Consider the following 13,517-nt stretch of genomic DNA (forward strand, 5'->3'; position numbering starts at 1 on the left):
ATGTTACAAAAAATACAAGAGTAATAATCTACAGAAACTAAATGACAAATTAATTCAGTGAGAGAACTTTTCTTTTCTACGTAAACAAGTAGCCCTAGTTAACAATAAGAGAGAAGGAAAAAAGAAAAGGAAAAAAGAGAAATTGTGTGATAGTTCTGATACCATGAGCAGTTATGAACAATTCAAGGGTGATTTATTAATTCCAAGAATGTGATATCTATAGCTTACTAAGCATTAGGTTGTACAACTCTTATCTTACAAGACCCTAATGTTACAAAAAATACAAGAGTAATAATCTACAGAAACTAAATGACAAATTAATTCAGTGACGTATTAAAAATAGAAGTATATTTATCCCATTAGGTTATATTTAATTTTCCTATGTTTTCCAAAAGTGCCATGAAGTATTTCATATCTGAAACAAAGACTTGAATATATGCAACGTATTAAGTATGGAACTTCAATTTACCAATCATGCCATGACACTCTAAGAAAAAGTAAGATAGGAAAGCAAACAAATATATATATACATGTACAAGAAGGAAATAAATTTTAATCTAAACTCTCTAAAGAACTGAGTATAACCAGCATTAAATTTGATAAAGAAAAGGAAACTGTAAAGTGAATCTAAAGTGCCCAACTAATAGGGTATTCATGCCTTTTTATTAACTAAATATGTCAACTTGTTTCATGGAGCATTGCCTAGTAAATATGTTGAGGTTTCATAGAGCTGATTGAGCTCCATCACAGCCAAGTGGATGAGATAATATCATTAGAAGCAAAAAAAGTGGCATGCTTTCATTAGATTGAAAAATAAAGTAAATAGCGCATAATGGAATTTTAGAATGACATGTTAAGAAAGACATCTTACAAATAAGTTGAAATAATGAATTCAAATCTCACCTGGCCCCTGCTAAGCATTTCTGACTTCTTCAACTTTTTCATGGCGTAAATATTACCTGATTTTTTTTCTCGACATAATCTAACCTGAAAAATATAATCTATAAGATCCCCTCTTCATAACAAATAACATTTGATAAGTATCTAAAGATTTCCAACATAATAAGATACAAAAAAAGCCAAGAAAACACATAAAAAGGTGAGCCCAAGCATATAAATCGAATAGTTTCCAAGAAAGCAACTCCAAACTATATAGCTTTTATAAGGTTCATGTATCTAACCTCTCCAAAAGCTCCTCTCCCAATAATAGTTAGGAGGTCAAAATCATCAACACAAATCTTGTGCCTTTTGAGTCGCATATATTCTGTTTCTTTGCGCTCCAAATCCTTCAGCATATTGATTTGTTCCTCTTGTGGAACATCTGAACATGCAAACCTCCTTTCCAGTATGGAACGCCTGCAATTATAGAAAGTTTACTGGGAAATAAACCAAGATCAAATACCACATCATCCTAGTCATACACATATGTCAAGGGAAACTTCTGGGAAAGTCATGAAAGAAAATGCTAAGCCTTGCCGAAGAACTGATCAAGTGTGATAGAAAAGATAACTTAAATATGCTTCATTGGAGTTTGTAAATGACTCAAATACTGCTTCTTTCACCACTTTCTATCTGTTTCCAGAATTTGCGTAACTTTAAAGGATTCTTAATCTCAAACACTTTAATCAGCAGGCTACGATCATAAAATGTGCATGACGAATGAAAAGAAGCAAATAGGTTATATGCTTCAACTTGCAGAGCAGATAGATTTTTCTTGCAAGAGATCTTTATCACATTTCTAAGAGGAAATGGTTTTACCTTTATGGCAGTTTACCTCGTAAATAAAAAATTGTTTTATCATAATTTTAAAGCCATTGAGATCTTCATTTCCAGCAAGGACTTACATGCCCCAGGGAAACTTGAAACCTATTAACAACTTAGATGTCTTTTTTTCTGCTTAATTTTCTTGTCCCAATTTTGAGAAGACCCATATATTCAACAGTTGCCATTTGTGGTTCTTTAAATTTTCCAAGAAAATTCAAAGAAACTCCAATGACCAGACACGGGTTTAATAATAAATTTCCCCTTTATTTATGTGATTACCGGGTACAGAGATTTTCTTTACGGTTTCTCCAAAACTCATTTAAAAATGATGATATTAGTTACTCCATTCTATAATGCCCCCCACATAAAGGAAAATGAAACTGATTGGGGGGAAGAGGTTGTTAAGAAAACACGTTCTTCCTTTAATCGATCAAAATTGTTAAAAGGTAAAGTGATCAAAGTTCTGACATCGCAGAACAACAAAAAGCCTAAAAGACAATCATCCCTATAATCGGAATAAACACAAATAATTTTTTTTTTCAAAAAAAAAAAAAAGAGTTATAGCCTATACATACATCAGATTCCCCATATTCCCCTGAAATAATATAATCTGACAATAAAGGTAAGAACATCAATTCATCTGCAAGTGAGTGCAATGCAAATCAAAAAAGCCGTAGGAAAATTCAAATGAGATCTTGTCCAAAAAGACAAAATGGAAAATAACAAACGGAAATTCAACAATCCAATCTTATATTGCATACATATATTGCATATGCATGTAGGTACTAAATACAGCACCTTTCCTTGCGTTCTTGGATATGCTTCATGTGAGCTTTGTAGTGGCTCTCGATGAACTGTTTGGCTGCAGCCACCCTTTCCATGGTCAGGCTAGACCCTACCTGCCCTTCCTCCTCATCCACGGCGATCGGCCCCACCTCCTCCTCCTCACCCTCCTTCTCTTCCACAACCTTACAAGAATTGTTCTCCATAGCTCTCTTGTCTTTCTAGAAGAATACTTTTCTCTTCGTAAAAAGCTCCAAAAACGCCCTTTATCTTTCTCTCTCTGGTTTGTGAATTTTGATGATGGTGACAACGAGGCAGGAACCTCAACGATACCTGAATAAAACAAATAAAGCGCTCTCTCTCATCTCTCTATTTCAAATTTCGACACGTGTCTATCTGACAAGCGGGAAGATGTGTCTGCTGCGGGCCCAAGAGGTTGCACTTTTGAACACCTGGGACTGCACGCAGAACACCTCAGATGTAAATCGCGTGAACCAGTAGTAGTGTGAGGATAAAGATCAACGGTTGATAGTTTCGAGATGGGCGTTTACGTGGGACCCGCTGGAATCTTGAAGATTGGCCTGATCAACGGAGTCAGATGATGGGACTCATACACAAACGTCACCCATGAGATCTAACACCATTGAGGTCTGACTGTGACGATTTTTCAAGACGAATTTAAAACGTCGTCGTTTTGGTTCCGTTCAATTTATTAAATGCTTAATTACAGACGATTTAAACGGTGTGATTGTAATGAAGCTTTCTCCCCAATCAATGGCGAGAAGGGTTGATTAAAGTCAGAAGGGCATAAAATACACACCATTGTCAGCTCAACGACTTCAATGCAGTGTACGACAGAATTACCCACAAGACAAGATGGACAAATCTTTCATTGTTGCTGACTTGACAATAGTGTATGTATAAGCAGAAAAACATGGTGAATGATCATTTTCTTTTCTTTTCTTTTCTTTTCTTCTTATTTTCGTTTTTCAGAGCTGGACCCTGAAGGTATTAAAGTATTGGTTTTCACCTGTACTAAGATTAGAAGTAGATCATCCATGCTGAAACCAATACCATTTCAGTAGAAACCCTATGATAATAACGCGACAACTACTTAAACAACAACTAAAGCATTTTCTATTAGTTAAACAAAGGGCCAAAAATATTTTACAGAGAACCCATAAAGAAAGTTGATAATATTTTATTCTATGAGAGGCAACTACAGCCAAAAGAATGACAAAAACTGAAACCCATTAGTAGAGGACCTGTATGCTAGAAGAAGATCCTATAGGAAACTAGTGCCTGCAAGACCATGGTGTAAGAGATTGTGAGCAAGATGATCCCTGGCCTGTATTGAACCCACAGATCTGAGATTGTTGTCAGGCACTACCTCATCATCGAAAAGCTCGAACCTGAGAGCTGGGTCCATCTCCTCGTTTCTCATCTCGCAAATGTTGTGCAGAACGCAGCAAGCACCGAGCACAACTGGTAAATCCTGTAGCTTCACCTCAGTTCTCTTTTGCAAGCAAGCCCACCTGCCTTTGAGTCTAGCAAATGCGTCTTTAGCAACTTTTTGAATCTCCCCAATCTTCTCGTTGAAAGCGTGTTGGGTCCATGTCAGGTTCTGATGAGTATATGGGACCAGAACCCAGTCCATCAATGGGAAACCAGAGTTGCCAACAATCCAAACATCCTTCAACAGACCCCTACTGGCTCTTTGGTACAGAGCAGATTTCTCCAGTACTTGATCGTCATTCATGGAGCCAGGCCAACCAATGCACGCGTCCGTGAAGATTCCTCTGGGATCCACAACTCCTTGAACGGTAATGGAATAAGATGTCTTCTGGTTCCTTTCAGTGTGCCTCTTGTTGAAATAAGCAGCTACGCTGATCTTCGGCGCAATGATTGGCACATGGGTCGTATACATCGATCCACCCACGTTAGGTATTCCAGACATGGACTTGAATTCCTCTTTGATCATCTGCAACTTGTTATCGTCGGGCCACTGCAAGAACTTGGGCATTAAAAGGGTGCGTATAGCTGAACATACCTCTAGCACCAGCTTGTGACATGTTGAAATCCCCAATCCGAACCGTTTCGACACTAGTCGAAGCGGCTCACCAGTGGCCAGCCTCCAAATGCACACCGCGACGCGTTGGCGAACCGGGATCGCGTCTCGAAGCATCGTGTTTTTCTTCATCACCACCGGGTCCAATTCCTCGCAAATCATGTCGAACGTTGCCCTGCTCATGCGGAACTCCCGACGGAACTCCTCGTCCGGAAAATCGGGCTGATTAAACCGATCCCACCAATCCGTAGACCTCTCTTTGACCCACAGCCGCCTCTGATGACCCGACCCACTTGGCCCGCTACCCGACTGCTGCCCTTGTTTTTGAGAACCCGCATTCTCAATAGGTGCAGGGGCACTGGCAGCAGCAGCCGCAACAGAGGCTGATTTGCGAGCACGTTTGGTTCGCACGTGATCCAATTCATCCAATTCAGAGTAATGACCTTGCAGTTGGCCATAGTAATCATCCATCGCTTTCACCTTCTGATTGTGATTAGCCTCAAAAAGGGCCTTATCTTGCTCTGAAGCAATGGTCCAGCGTTCCTGCTCCTGCTTCGCCTCCTCATCCAACAACAGCAGAGAAGCAAGTATATCTCCAAATCCGTTATTGTTTATCGGTTCCTTGGTGGTGAATCTCTTTTCACCATCTTCTTCCTCCTTCCTCTGCCGCTTCTTAGAGTTGTCGTTGTTGTTGTTCCCGATTTCAAAACTACTCAAGTTATCCATATCCTGGAACCAGGAGGAGAAATGGGAACACTCGTCTTCTTGATTGAGAAATGGGAACGGAGATATTTCCATGAAATTAAAAAAAAAAAAAAAAAAAAATAGTAGAGGGTGGTTTGAAAAGCGTTAATGGTTGAAAGAAATTAAAATGTGAACACGAGAGATTTCAAATTGGAGATGAAAGCAGAGGTGGTGGTGTTTTTATATATGCGAATTAGAAGAGAAGAAGAAGGGATAAAGGGAAGGAGGTCAGAGGGGTTAAGCAAACGTGTGCGCGTGTGAACGCGGTACGTAGAGAGGGGCTTTGACGGTGACTTGACTTTTTTTGGAATAAAAATAAAAATTAGATATTATTTTACGCGGTTAGGGGGTTTTCGCAAGATTTGTAAGAGAATTCCGTGGGTCGGGTACAAAGAAGCTTCGTTCAGTTGGGTAAAAATGCTCCGGAAGGGGGAAGGGTAAAAGAGCAAAAATAAAATGTTTTTATATTTTCCTTTTCAAACTTCATATTTCAATATATATATACATTTCTTCTATTGCTGCCTTCACCAAAATTATTTATTATTCTTATACGTTCTTACCCACGTGATTGAATTTCATTTATCTCCAGTTTTATTTTCTTAAATTTTAAGACAACTTTTCTAAGGCACTTATTTGGGTGGCATTCGATTATTAATCTTTTTAGTTTTTGTCTATAATAATTTTTTTTTTTTTAAATGAAATTAATTCTTAAAATTTTTAATAATTATTATAATTTACTTCCTAATAATTTCTTACTATAATCAATTTTCTACTTTTCTTGCACCCGCCTTCTGCACGCTGATGTGTACGCGTATGCACGCGCATAGCCATCCTGCTGTGCAAAATTAGATGAAAATTATACTTTTAAATAATTGCGAAGACCAATTTGTAAAAAAAAAAAAAAAGCATTAAGAATTAAATTATAACAAATCATAAATTTTAAAAACTAATTTAGTAATTTGTCCTAAACTTAACTATAATAGTGTGAAAACGTCTTTATATATAAGAAATGAATCTAATCACTATTAATTTTTAAGATATTTATGTTAATTTAATTTAAATTTTGTTTTCATAAAATAAAATATAAATATGATAGAAATTTAAATAAAAATAATAGCTTTTTTAAATTAATTTAAATGGTGTATTTTATAATACTATATTAATAAATAAAAATATATAGAATTAAAAATGTAAATAAGATTTACCTAATTATATCTTAAATGTTTAAACTCTAATTTACATATTAAATAATTAAAAATAAATTAAGCTCACTCCTTTCAAAAGAATCAGTAGATTTGACAAGAAGAAAAAATTAAATTCTCGATTCATCGGATCATTTGAGATCTTAGATTGAATTAGTACGATTGCTTACAGACTAGCACTACCTCCAGAGCTATTCAGGATTCATAATGTGCTCTATGTATCTATGCTACGCAAGTACAATACAGACCCTTCACACATCTTATCTCACGAGTCTCTTTTGCTCCAAAGTGATATATCATATGAGGAGGTACCCGTAGGCATTATGGACCAAAAGAATAGAGTACTACGCAACCGAGAAATTCAATTCATCAAGTTCTATGGCAAATCATACGCAGGAATATGTCACTTGGGAACTGGAATTAAGCTTCAAGGCCTAGTATCCCCAACTGTTTGACTAGAAAAAAAATAATAAATTGAAGAGATCAAATTTCTTTTAAGAGGGGAGAGTTGTAACACCCGGGCCCGAAAATTGGCCCGGGATAATTTTACCGATTATGGAATATATATATAATTAAAAAAATTTATTTTATTTTAATTTGATTGAAATTTTGAGAAAAATAAATTATGGACGAAATTGAAAATAACTTTGGGAAGAAAGGGTGAAAATTTAATTTCAGAAAGTATTTTTGAAAGAAAAATTAAAAATAGGGGGATCAAAGTGCAGATAGAGAAAGTTCGACTATGTAGGACTGCCTAATCAGTAGCCTCGACAAACGTGAGCGTGCTGCATGGCTAGGCACGCTGACATCGGTGCCACGCGGGAGGCCATGCTGATGATCTACGTGCCCCGCGATCGGACTGCCCAGGATCGATCCCGTGCGTGTGGACGGTCTTGATCCGTTTTCACTTTAGACGCGATCAGACTTTTGAGATTAATCGCGATGAATGGTCCATATTCGTTTCCTCCTTAGGCTCAATCGGACGGATGAGATCGATCATAATGGACGGCCTAGATCAACGTAAAATGCTTATAAATACTTCGCACCACACAGAAACCTAAACCCTAACCGCCAGTTCCTGCTAGAGAAGAAGAACCAGATGTTAGAGAAGAAGGCCAACCGCCGACCGTCCCGTTGTTGGAGCCATCGTCGACTGCCAAAAAAGGTAAAATTTTCTCCACCCGGTCGAAATTCGATTTTGAGTACCCCTGTAACTAAATCGGAGCAAGAGGAATGACGGGTAAGCCAAAAAATACGAGTAAAGCTCGGCAGAGCTGCAACGGCTAAAATTCCAAAATTCCTCCGATGAGCCCCTTTTCGATTCTCGTTTTACGTAATTTTTTTATCATTGTGCTCATCATCCTTTTCTATGTCGGGTAGCCGAAGATAGAATCTCAACTGTGAAGGAGGACTGGCAGAGCCGCTACACTCGGAGGTCCCCCCGCTAGTAAGTTCGGTTTTCTTTGGGATTTTCTATCTACCGAGACCCCTAATGTGTTTTTCTATAGGAATACAGCCAAAATTAGTCAAAATATGCTAAAACAAGCCAAAAATTAACTAGACCGAGGTAAACCACCATCGTGGACGACAGAGCCGGTGCCGAAGCATGGAAGTGCCGTTATGCTGGAACCCCAAAAATTTCCCATAATGAGTTTTGGATACTGATTTTGGATTTTTAGAGTATTTTTAGGTGTGTGACGAGTGTTTTGAATTCTACATGAAAACTTCAGGGAACCTGGTAGCCGTTAGGAGGTGTAGTAGACAGCTCGACATCTCAAAATACTGATCCGAGTAAGAATCCCTCACCATATTCTCTGTTATGATAAATTGAAGCTTAATGATGTATAATTTCATGTTTTGTGAAAACTTGAAAAATTCTAAAAATAATTACAGGTCACTAATAGAGGCAGAACTAGTTAGTTCACAATTATCTTAATTTCCTATTTATTTTCCTGTATTGTCCTACTTGCTTGATTTTCGTGTAGTACATGTTCTTAATTTATAGCTTCAATAGTTTTATCGACTTATCTAGTTATTTTGTTTATATACCATCAGCATAAATGTAGTTCAATTGATCTATTAATATGATATGAGATATTGGTAGGTGTTGTTAATTGTTTATTGATGAAAATTTATATGTGAAAAACTAACTGGGTACCCAAGAAAAAGGTGGATGGGGCTGGTACATAGGGAACTCTACCGTGAACATTACCTCAATCGAACGAAGCTGAGAAATTCCTTACCGGGAATAGTTTAGAAGATATGATTCACCCTAATATCGGACGGAGTATCGAGGCGATAGAATATTTAGTGTCCATTATCAAATAGGGTATGAGATGACCTATTAATTGTTAAAATTGGTTATTGAGTTCACGAGTAAGGGAGACACTCCTATGGACCCCCTTGGTACTATTAAGCAGGTAAAGAAGGAAAGTTATTGTTTCTTGTTCTCTTATGTGTGAAAGTGAAGAGTGATATAGATATGAGTCTTTATACACCAAATCTTCCAAGAGTAATCATCAATCAATGTTATAAAATATGAGACACCACTCTTGAGGGGAACTCTATAACATCCCAATAAAAAATAAAAGAGGAAGGGAAATAGGACAAAAGGAGAAATATTTTTAAATAAGAGAGGCAATATGGAAATATAATAGGGGCTGGGTTGTAAAGATTTTAAAAGAGAAGAAAAATTAGAAATTTAAAAATAAACAAGGGAATAGATGGCCTAGATTCGTCCTAGAGATCGGATAGTGCTGGAAAGCCATATTTAAGCTTCATTCCTCTACCTATTCAGGCAGAAGAAACCCTAGAGAAAAAGAGGGGTGAAGCAAGGGGAATAGAGACCATGATAAAAGGGAAGAAGAGAGGTGGTGGTGAAGGAATAAAAAGAAGAAGAAGATCGGTGTGCACGGAAGAGGAGGGCCCGATTTACGGCACAACCAAAAAGCATCATGTGGTATGCCTAGTGTAAGTGATAGATGAAGAGAAATAAGAAGTAGGATTCAAGAGACTAAGGAAGAGGTGCAGCAAAAGGCCAAAAGCAGAAAGTCACTTCGGCGTATGAGCTTCGACGTGAAGAGACGTAAGCTTATTGATAAGTTCCTTCTTTTGCTCATTCATAAATCTAAAAGTTAAAACAAAATCGCCCTTCCGATTGAGTGTTTGTGACAAGCATGTTTTGATATATGTAATCGTAGCTTAAGGAAAAGAGAGACCGTCATAAGATCCAATATCATCCCTACAACCACTAACGTAAATCCAATCTGCTCCTCACAACTCGGATTAAAAATTATATACTACATTCTTGTCATGGTAAATTAGAAAATATAATACGCTATTATTGATTAGAAAACAGTATAGGATGTAAGCTTTATTATTAGGAAATGGGAAGACATGGTGATTAAGGGATAATTTGAATATAGTAGTAAGATTCAGGAGTGAAATTGGCTCTTAGGTGAGGTAATTAGATATGAGTTAAGAGTAGAAGTAAAGAGGGGTGATATAATACAAGGATGAGGGAAATAAACTGTCAAATTTAGGGTATATGAAGAATGGTTAGAAATAAGGCCTAAGCAATTCATGGAGTGTAAAAATCAACAGCTATAATGTATATTTTATTTTAGCATGGATTTATAGATAGGAAAAAGATTAAAATAAGATGATTGTAGGAAAGACTAAGAGGCAGAAAGAAAAAAAATCCTAACAGGTAAATTACATTACAAAAAAAAAAAGAAAACATTGTGTGTGTATGAGTGGCCAGATCTCAGGTGAAAAATCTTGGCAAATATGACTAAATGTCGTGCTCCAATGAGGGAGCGAGAGTTTATGTTGCTTGCAAGACCAATTTATGGGTCGAGGGGTTGATGCCCGTTATATGTGTGAGTGTCTGGATCTCTGGTAAATTTTTTTGGTAAATATGGCTTAATGTTGTACTCAAGCGAGAAAAAGAGAAATTATGATGCTTATAGGCCCAATTTATGGGTCGAGGGGTTAATGTCCATTGTGTGTCTGAGTGGCTAGATTTTCAGTTGAAAATTCTAGTAAATATGGTTAAATGTCGTGCTCTAGTGAAGGAGCGAGAATTTATGTTGTTTGTAGGCTTAATTTATGAGTTGAGGCATTGATGCCCGTTGTGTGTGTGAGTGGCCAAATCTCTGGTTGAAAATTTTGGTAAATATGGCTGCAGGTCATGCTCCAGTGAGGGAGCAAGAATTTGTGCTACTTGTAAGCCCAATTTATGGGTAGAGGGGTTGAGATTCGTTGTGTATGTGAGTGGCCGAATCTTTGGTCAAAAATTTTGGCAAATATAGTTGAATGTCGTGCTCTATTGAGGGATCGAGAATTTATGCTACTTGCAGGCCCAAATTATGGGTCGAGGGGTTGATGCCCCAGAAAGAAAAACTGGCTGAATAATAGTTATGTATATGGAAATTGTGAATGTGTGTGTGTTTATGGCTATATGCTTTATTTTGGTCTAATGGGATTGTTGTTTTGACTGGTTTATTATGGAGATTTTATTGATAGAACATGGAACATAGAAAGAGATTTAGTGAGAGACCCAGTGGGTATATGATTATTGATGTGTTACAGGGAGTGTAAGGAGTTAACAAATATGGTTTTTTTGGTAAAAAGGGATGGGGACATTAAAGTTAGAGTATTGAATAGAAATTAGACAAGATTGAGCAAGGAGACTTGGGGATAACAGAGGGAGTGTTTGGGGTCATAAGTAGATGGGTTAGAGGAAATTTATAAAAGCTAAACAAAACTTTGAAACAAAGTGAAATGGGGCTGGAGGGTATAGAAGAGTGTTTATGAAACATATTAGAGGGGTTGGAAATCCCAGTGAAATGATAACAAATTTTTGTTTTACAAAGACAAAATTAACAAGGAGATTAAATGGACACTGGGTTGTACCACCACATTTAGTTGTAATATATTTTTCTCTAATCGTTTTGTGTGATGTGCGTATTCTACTTACTAGGCGATGTAGCTCATTATGTCGTATAATTTTAGAGTAGGTAAAATAGAAAACAAAAGTTGGAGGAACAAGAGACATGCCACCAAACTTAAGCACTTATAGAGAATTTTTCTCGTCATTACATAGGTCGAATATTGAGAGTTAGTTATAAGATAAGATCGATATCATTGTGTGTAAGAGGAAATACTTGTACTTTTGATCCCTGCTTTTGTTAAAGGGTTTCCTTATATTATTTATTGCGGATACAACTTTGTAGAGATATGAAGCATATATATATGTGTTTACTTGATTAATGATACACAAAATAGGTACACTTGGAATAATATTCATGAATCAAATTGGTATTATCAATCCCTCTTATAGATGGCATTATGAACGATAGTATTTAGATGAGTGACAACTGACCTTGCGGGGTACGGGTTATTACAAGGTTTATATGGACCCCATAAGTTATAATGAATATAATCTAAATTACTTATAGTCTTGCATACCACCTTTTTATTGAACCTCATCCTGGTTTGCTTGCCAAACACACAGTGTTCACAAAAGTTCATGACTTTCTCTTTATATTTATTAAACAAATTTTGCATTATCAAAGCAAATAATCCTTTGTCACTCATATAACCCAAACGTAGATGCCACAATTTTGTCTGATCTAAACTATCTTTTGTGAGTACCATAGAGCCTTTACACACATCGAGGCGACTATTCTTTACATGATATACATAACCTTGGGATATCAATATAGAAAAAAGAAATCAAATTCCTCTTGATCTGTGGAACGTGTCAACACTCAATAATTTTAGCTATACCATCAAACATTCTTATCTTGATATTACAAAGCCCATATATAGATAATGAACTATTACTACTCATATACATTATACCACTCATCTGCTTATATGTAGCAAACCAATGTTTGTGCATACATATGTAGAATATAGAGCCAGAATCAATAATTCAAAAATTCGTTTTATGATATGTGCTCACAGATAAGACTTCCCTAGTGATACTATTATCACTATCATCAGAATTATTCCTGTTGGTAATATTAGCTGAAGTCTCATGCTTCTATCCTTTTCTAGCTTAAGACAATCTCTCTTAAAGTGATCATGCTCTTCGCACTTAAAATTGTTTGTATTCTTAACTTTATATTTTGATATGGTCTTTGTCTATGCTTTTTTGCTACTCACTAAACCCTCTCATTCTATTCCATACTTTGTAAAGTTCTTTTTCAACTCATTTGATTTTAGTGCATTATAAACATCATCTAATGAAATATTAATCTTCTTATACAATAGAATATAAAAAAAAAGTCTTATAAAAAGATGATAGTGAACACAATAAAATTAATGTATGATCCTCATTATCATTTTGATATCTATATTATTTAAGTCTATAATGATGAAATTAAATTCATTAAGATGTTGTTTACATACCATCTCGTCTAGGCGGGCTGGTTTTCGCTTCTTAGATGCAGGCTTGTTTCCTAGGTCGCGTCTTCTTCTTGATATTGGGTGTACACCTACACCATGTGGGTTACCATGTGAAGCATGGCCAAAATCTTGCAGTCTGATTTCAAGTCTTCTTGATGTCACATAAAGTGTTTTCTTGTGAGTGGTTATCTGTTTCTAATAATGCTATTTTTCTCTATTTGTTTTTTAGTGCACAGTCTCGAGATTCGAGATGGTTTTTACAAAGTGAGAAGTTTGAAGGTAGTACAAGTTTCAGTTTGTGAAAAATTAGAATGAAATTGTCTTTAGTATACAAAGTTTGTGGAAGGCAATTAAAAAAAAAGTTCTCTGAGGGTATGAGAGAGTCGAATAAGGTAGATTTGCTAAAGAGAGCCTTACGTGTGATCTTGATTAGTGTGATTGATAATGTTCTACAAGATATTGCTAAAGAAATTTCAATTTCAATTGCATGAAAGAAATTTAGAAGAGTTATACTCTCCAAAATTGCTGATGAACTATCT

At 36.3% G+C, this 13,517-nt stretch overlaps 2 protein-coding genes across 6 annotated transcripts in view; both read right to left on the reverse strand.

The window, feature by feature from the left end:
• The window catches only part of LOC110817725 (AGC (cAMP-dependent, cGMP-dependent and protein kinase C) kinase family protein), a 50,355-nt gene extending 46,839 nt beyond the window's left edge, over nucleotides 1–3,516 (reverse strand). For all 5 annotated transcript variants that reach the window (XR_015813727.1, XR_015813726.1, XM_022046381.2 and 2 more), the window contains exons 1-3: nucleotides 2,563–3,516; nucleotides 1,182–1,356; nucleotides 904–987 (exon numbers count right to left, since the gene is read on the reverse strand). Coding sequence is in view for 3 of the 5 variants with exons in the window: in XM_022046381.2 (XP_021902073.1) it covers nucleotides 904–987; nucleotides 1,182–1,356; nucleotides 2,563–2,753 (450 nt within the window). In the remaining 2 variants the exon portion in view is untranslated. The remainder of the gene's footprint in view (nucleotides 1–903; nucleotides 988–1,181; nucleotides 1,357–2,562) is intronic.
• A 145-nt stretch (nucleotides 3,517–3,661) lies between these two features.
• LOC110817726 (nuclease) lies at nucleotides 3,662–5,527 on the reverse strand. The gene has a single exon (XM_022046384.2). The coding sequence runs from the start codon at nucleotides 5,411–5,413 to the stop codon at nucleotides 3,833–3,835; it is 1,581 nt and encodes a 526-aa protein (XP_021902076.1). The 5' UTR covers nucleotides 5,414–5,527; the 3' UTR covers nucleotides 3,662–3,832.
• Between the last annotated feature and the right edge of the window lie 7,990 nt (nucleotides 5,528–13,517).

The sequence above is a fragment of the Carica papaya genome, chromosome 7 (assembly GCF_054855325.1).
Source record: "Carica papaya isolate Zhongbai chromosome 7, ASM5485532v1, whole genome shotgun sequence".
NCBI classification, from domain to species: Eukaryota; Viridiplantae; Streptophyta; class Magnoliopsida; order Brassicales; family Caricaceae; genus Carica; species Carica papaya.

What these genes read in the sequence shown, in the direction of transcription:
- LOC110817726 (XM_022046384.2), bottom strand. Translation starts at nt 5,413, where the DNA reads ATGGAAATATCTCCGTTCCCATTTCTCAATCAAGAAGACGAGTGTTCC.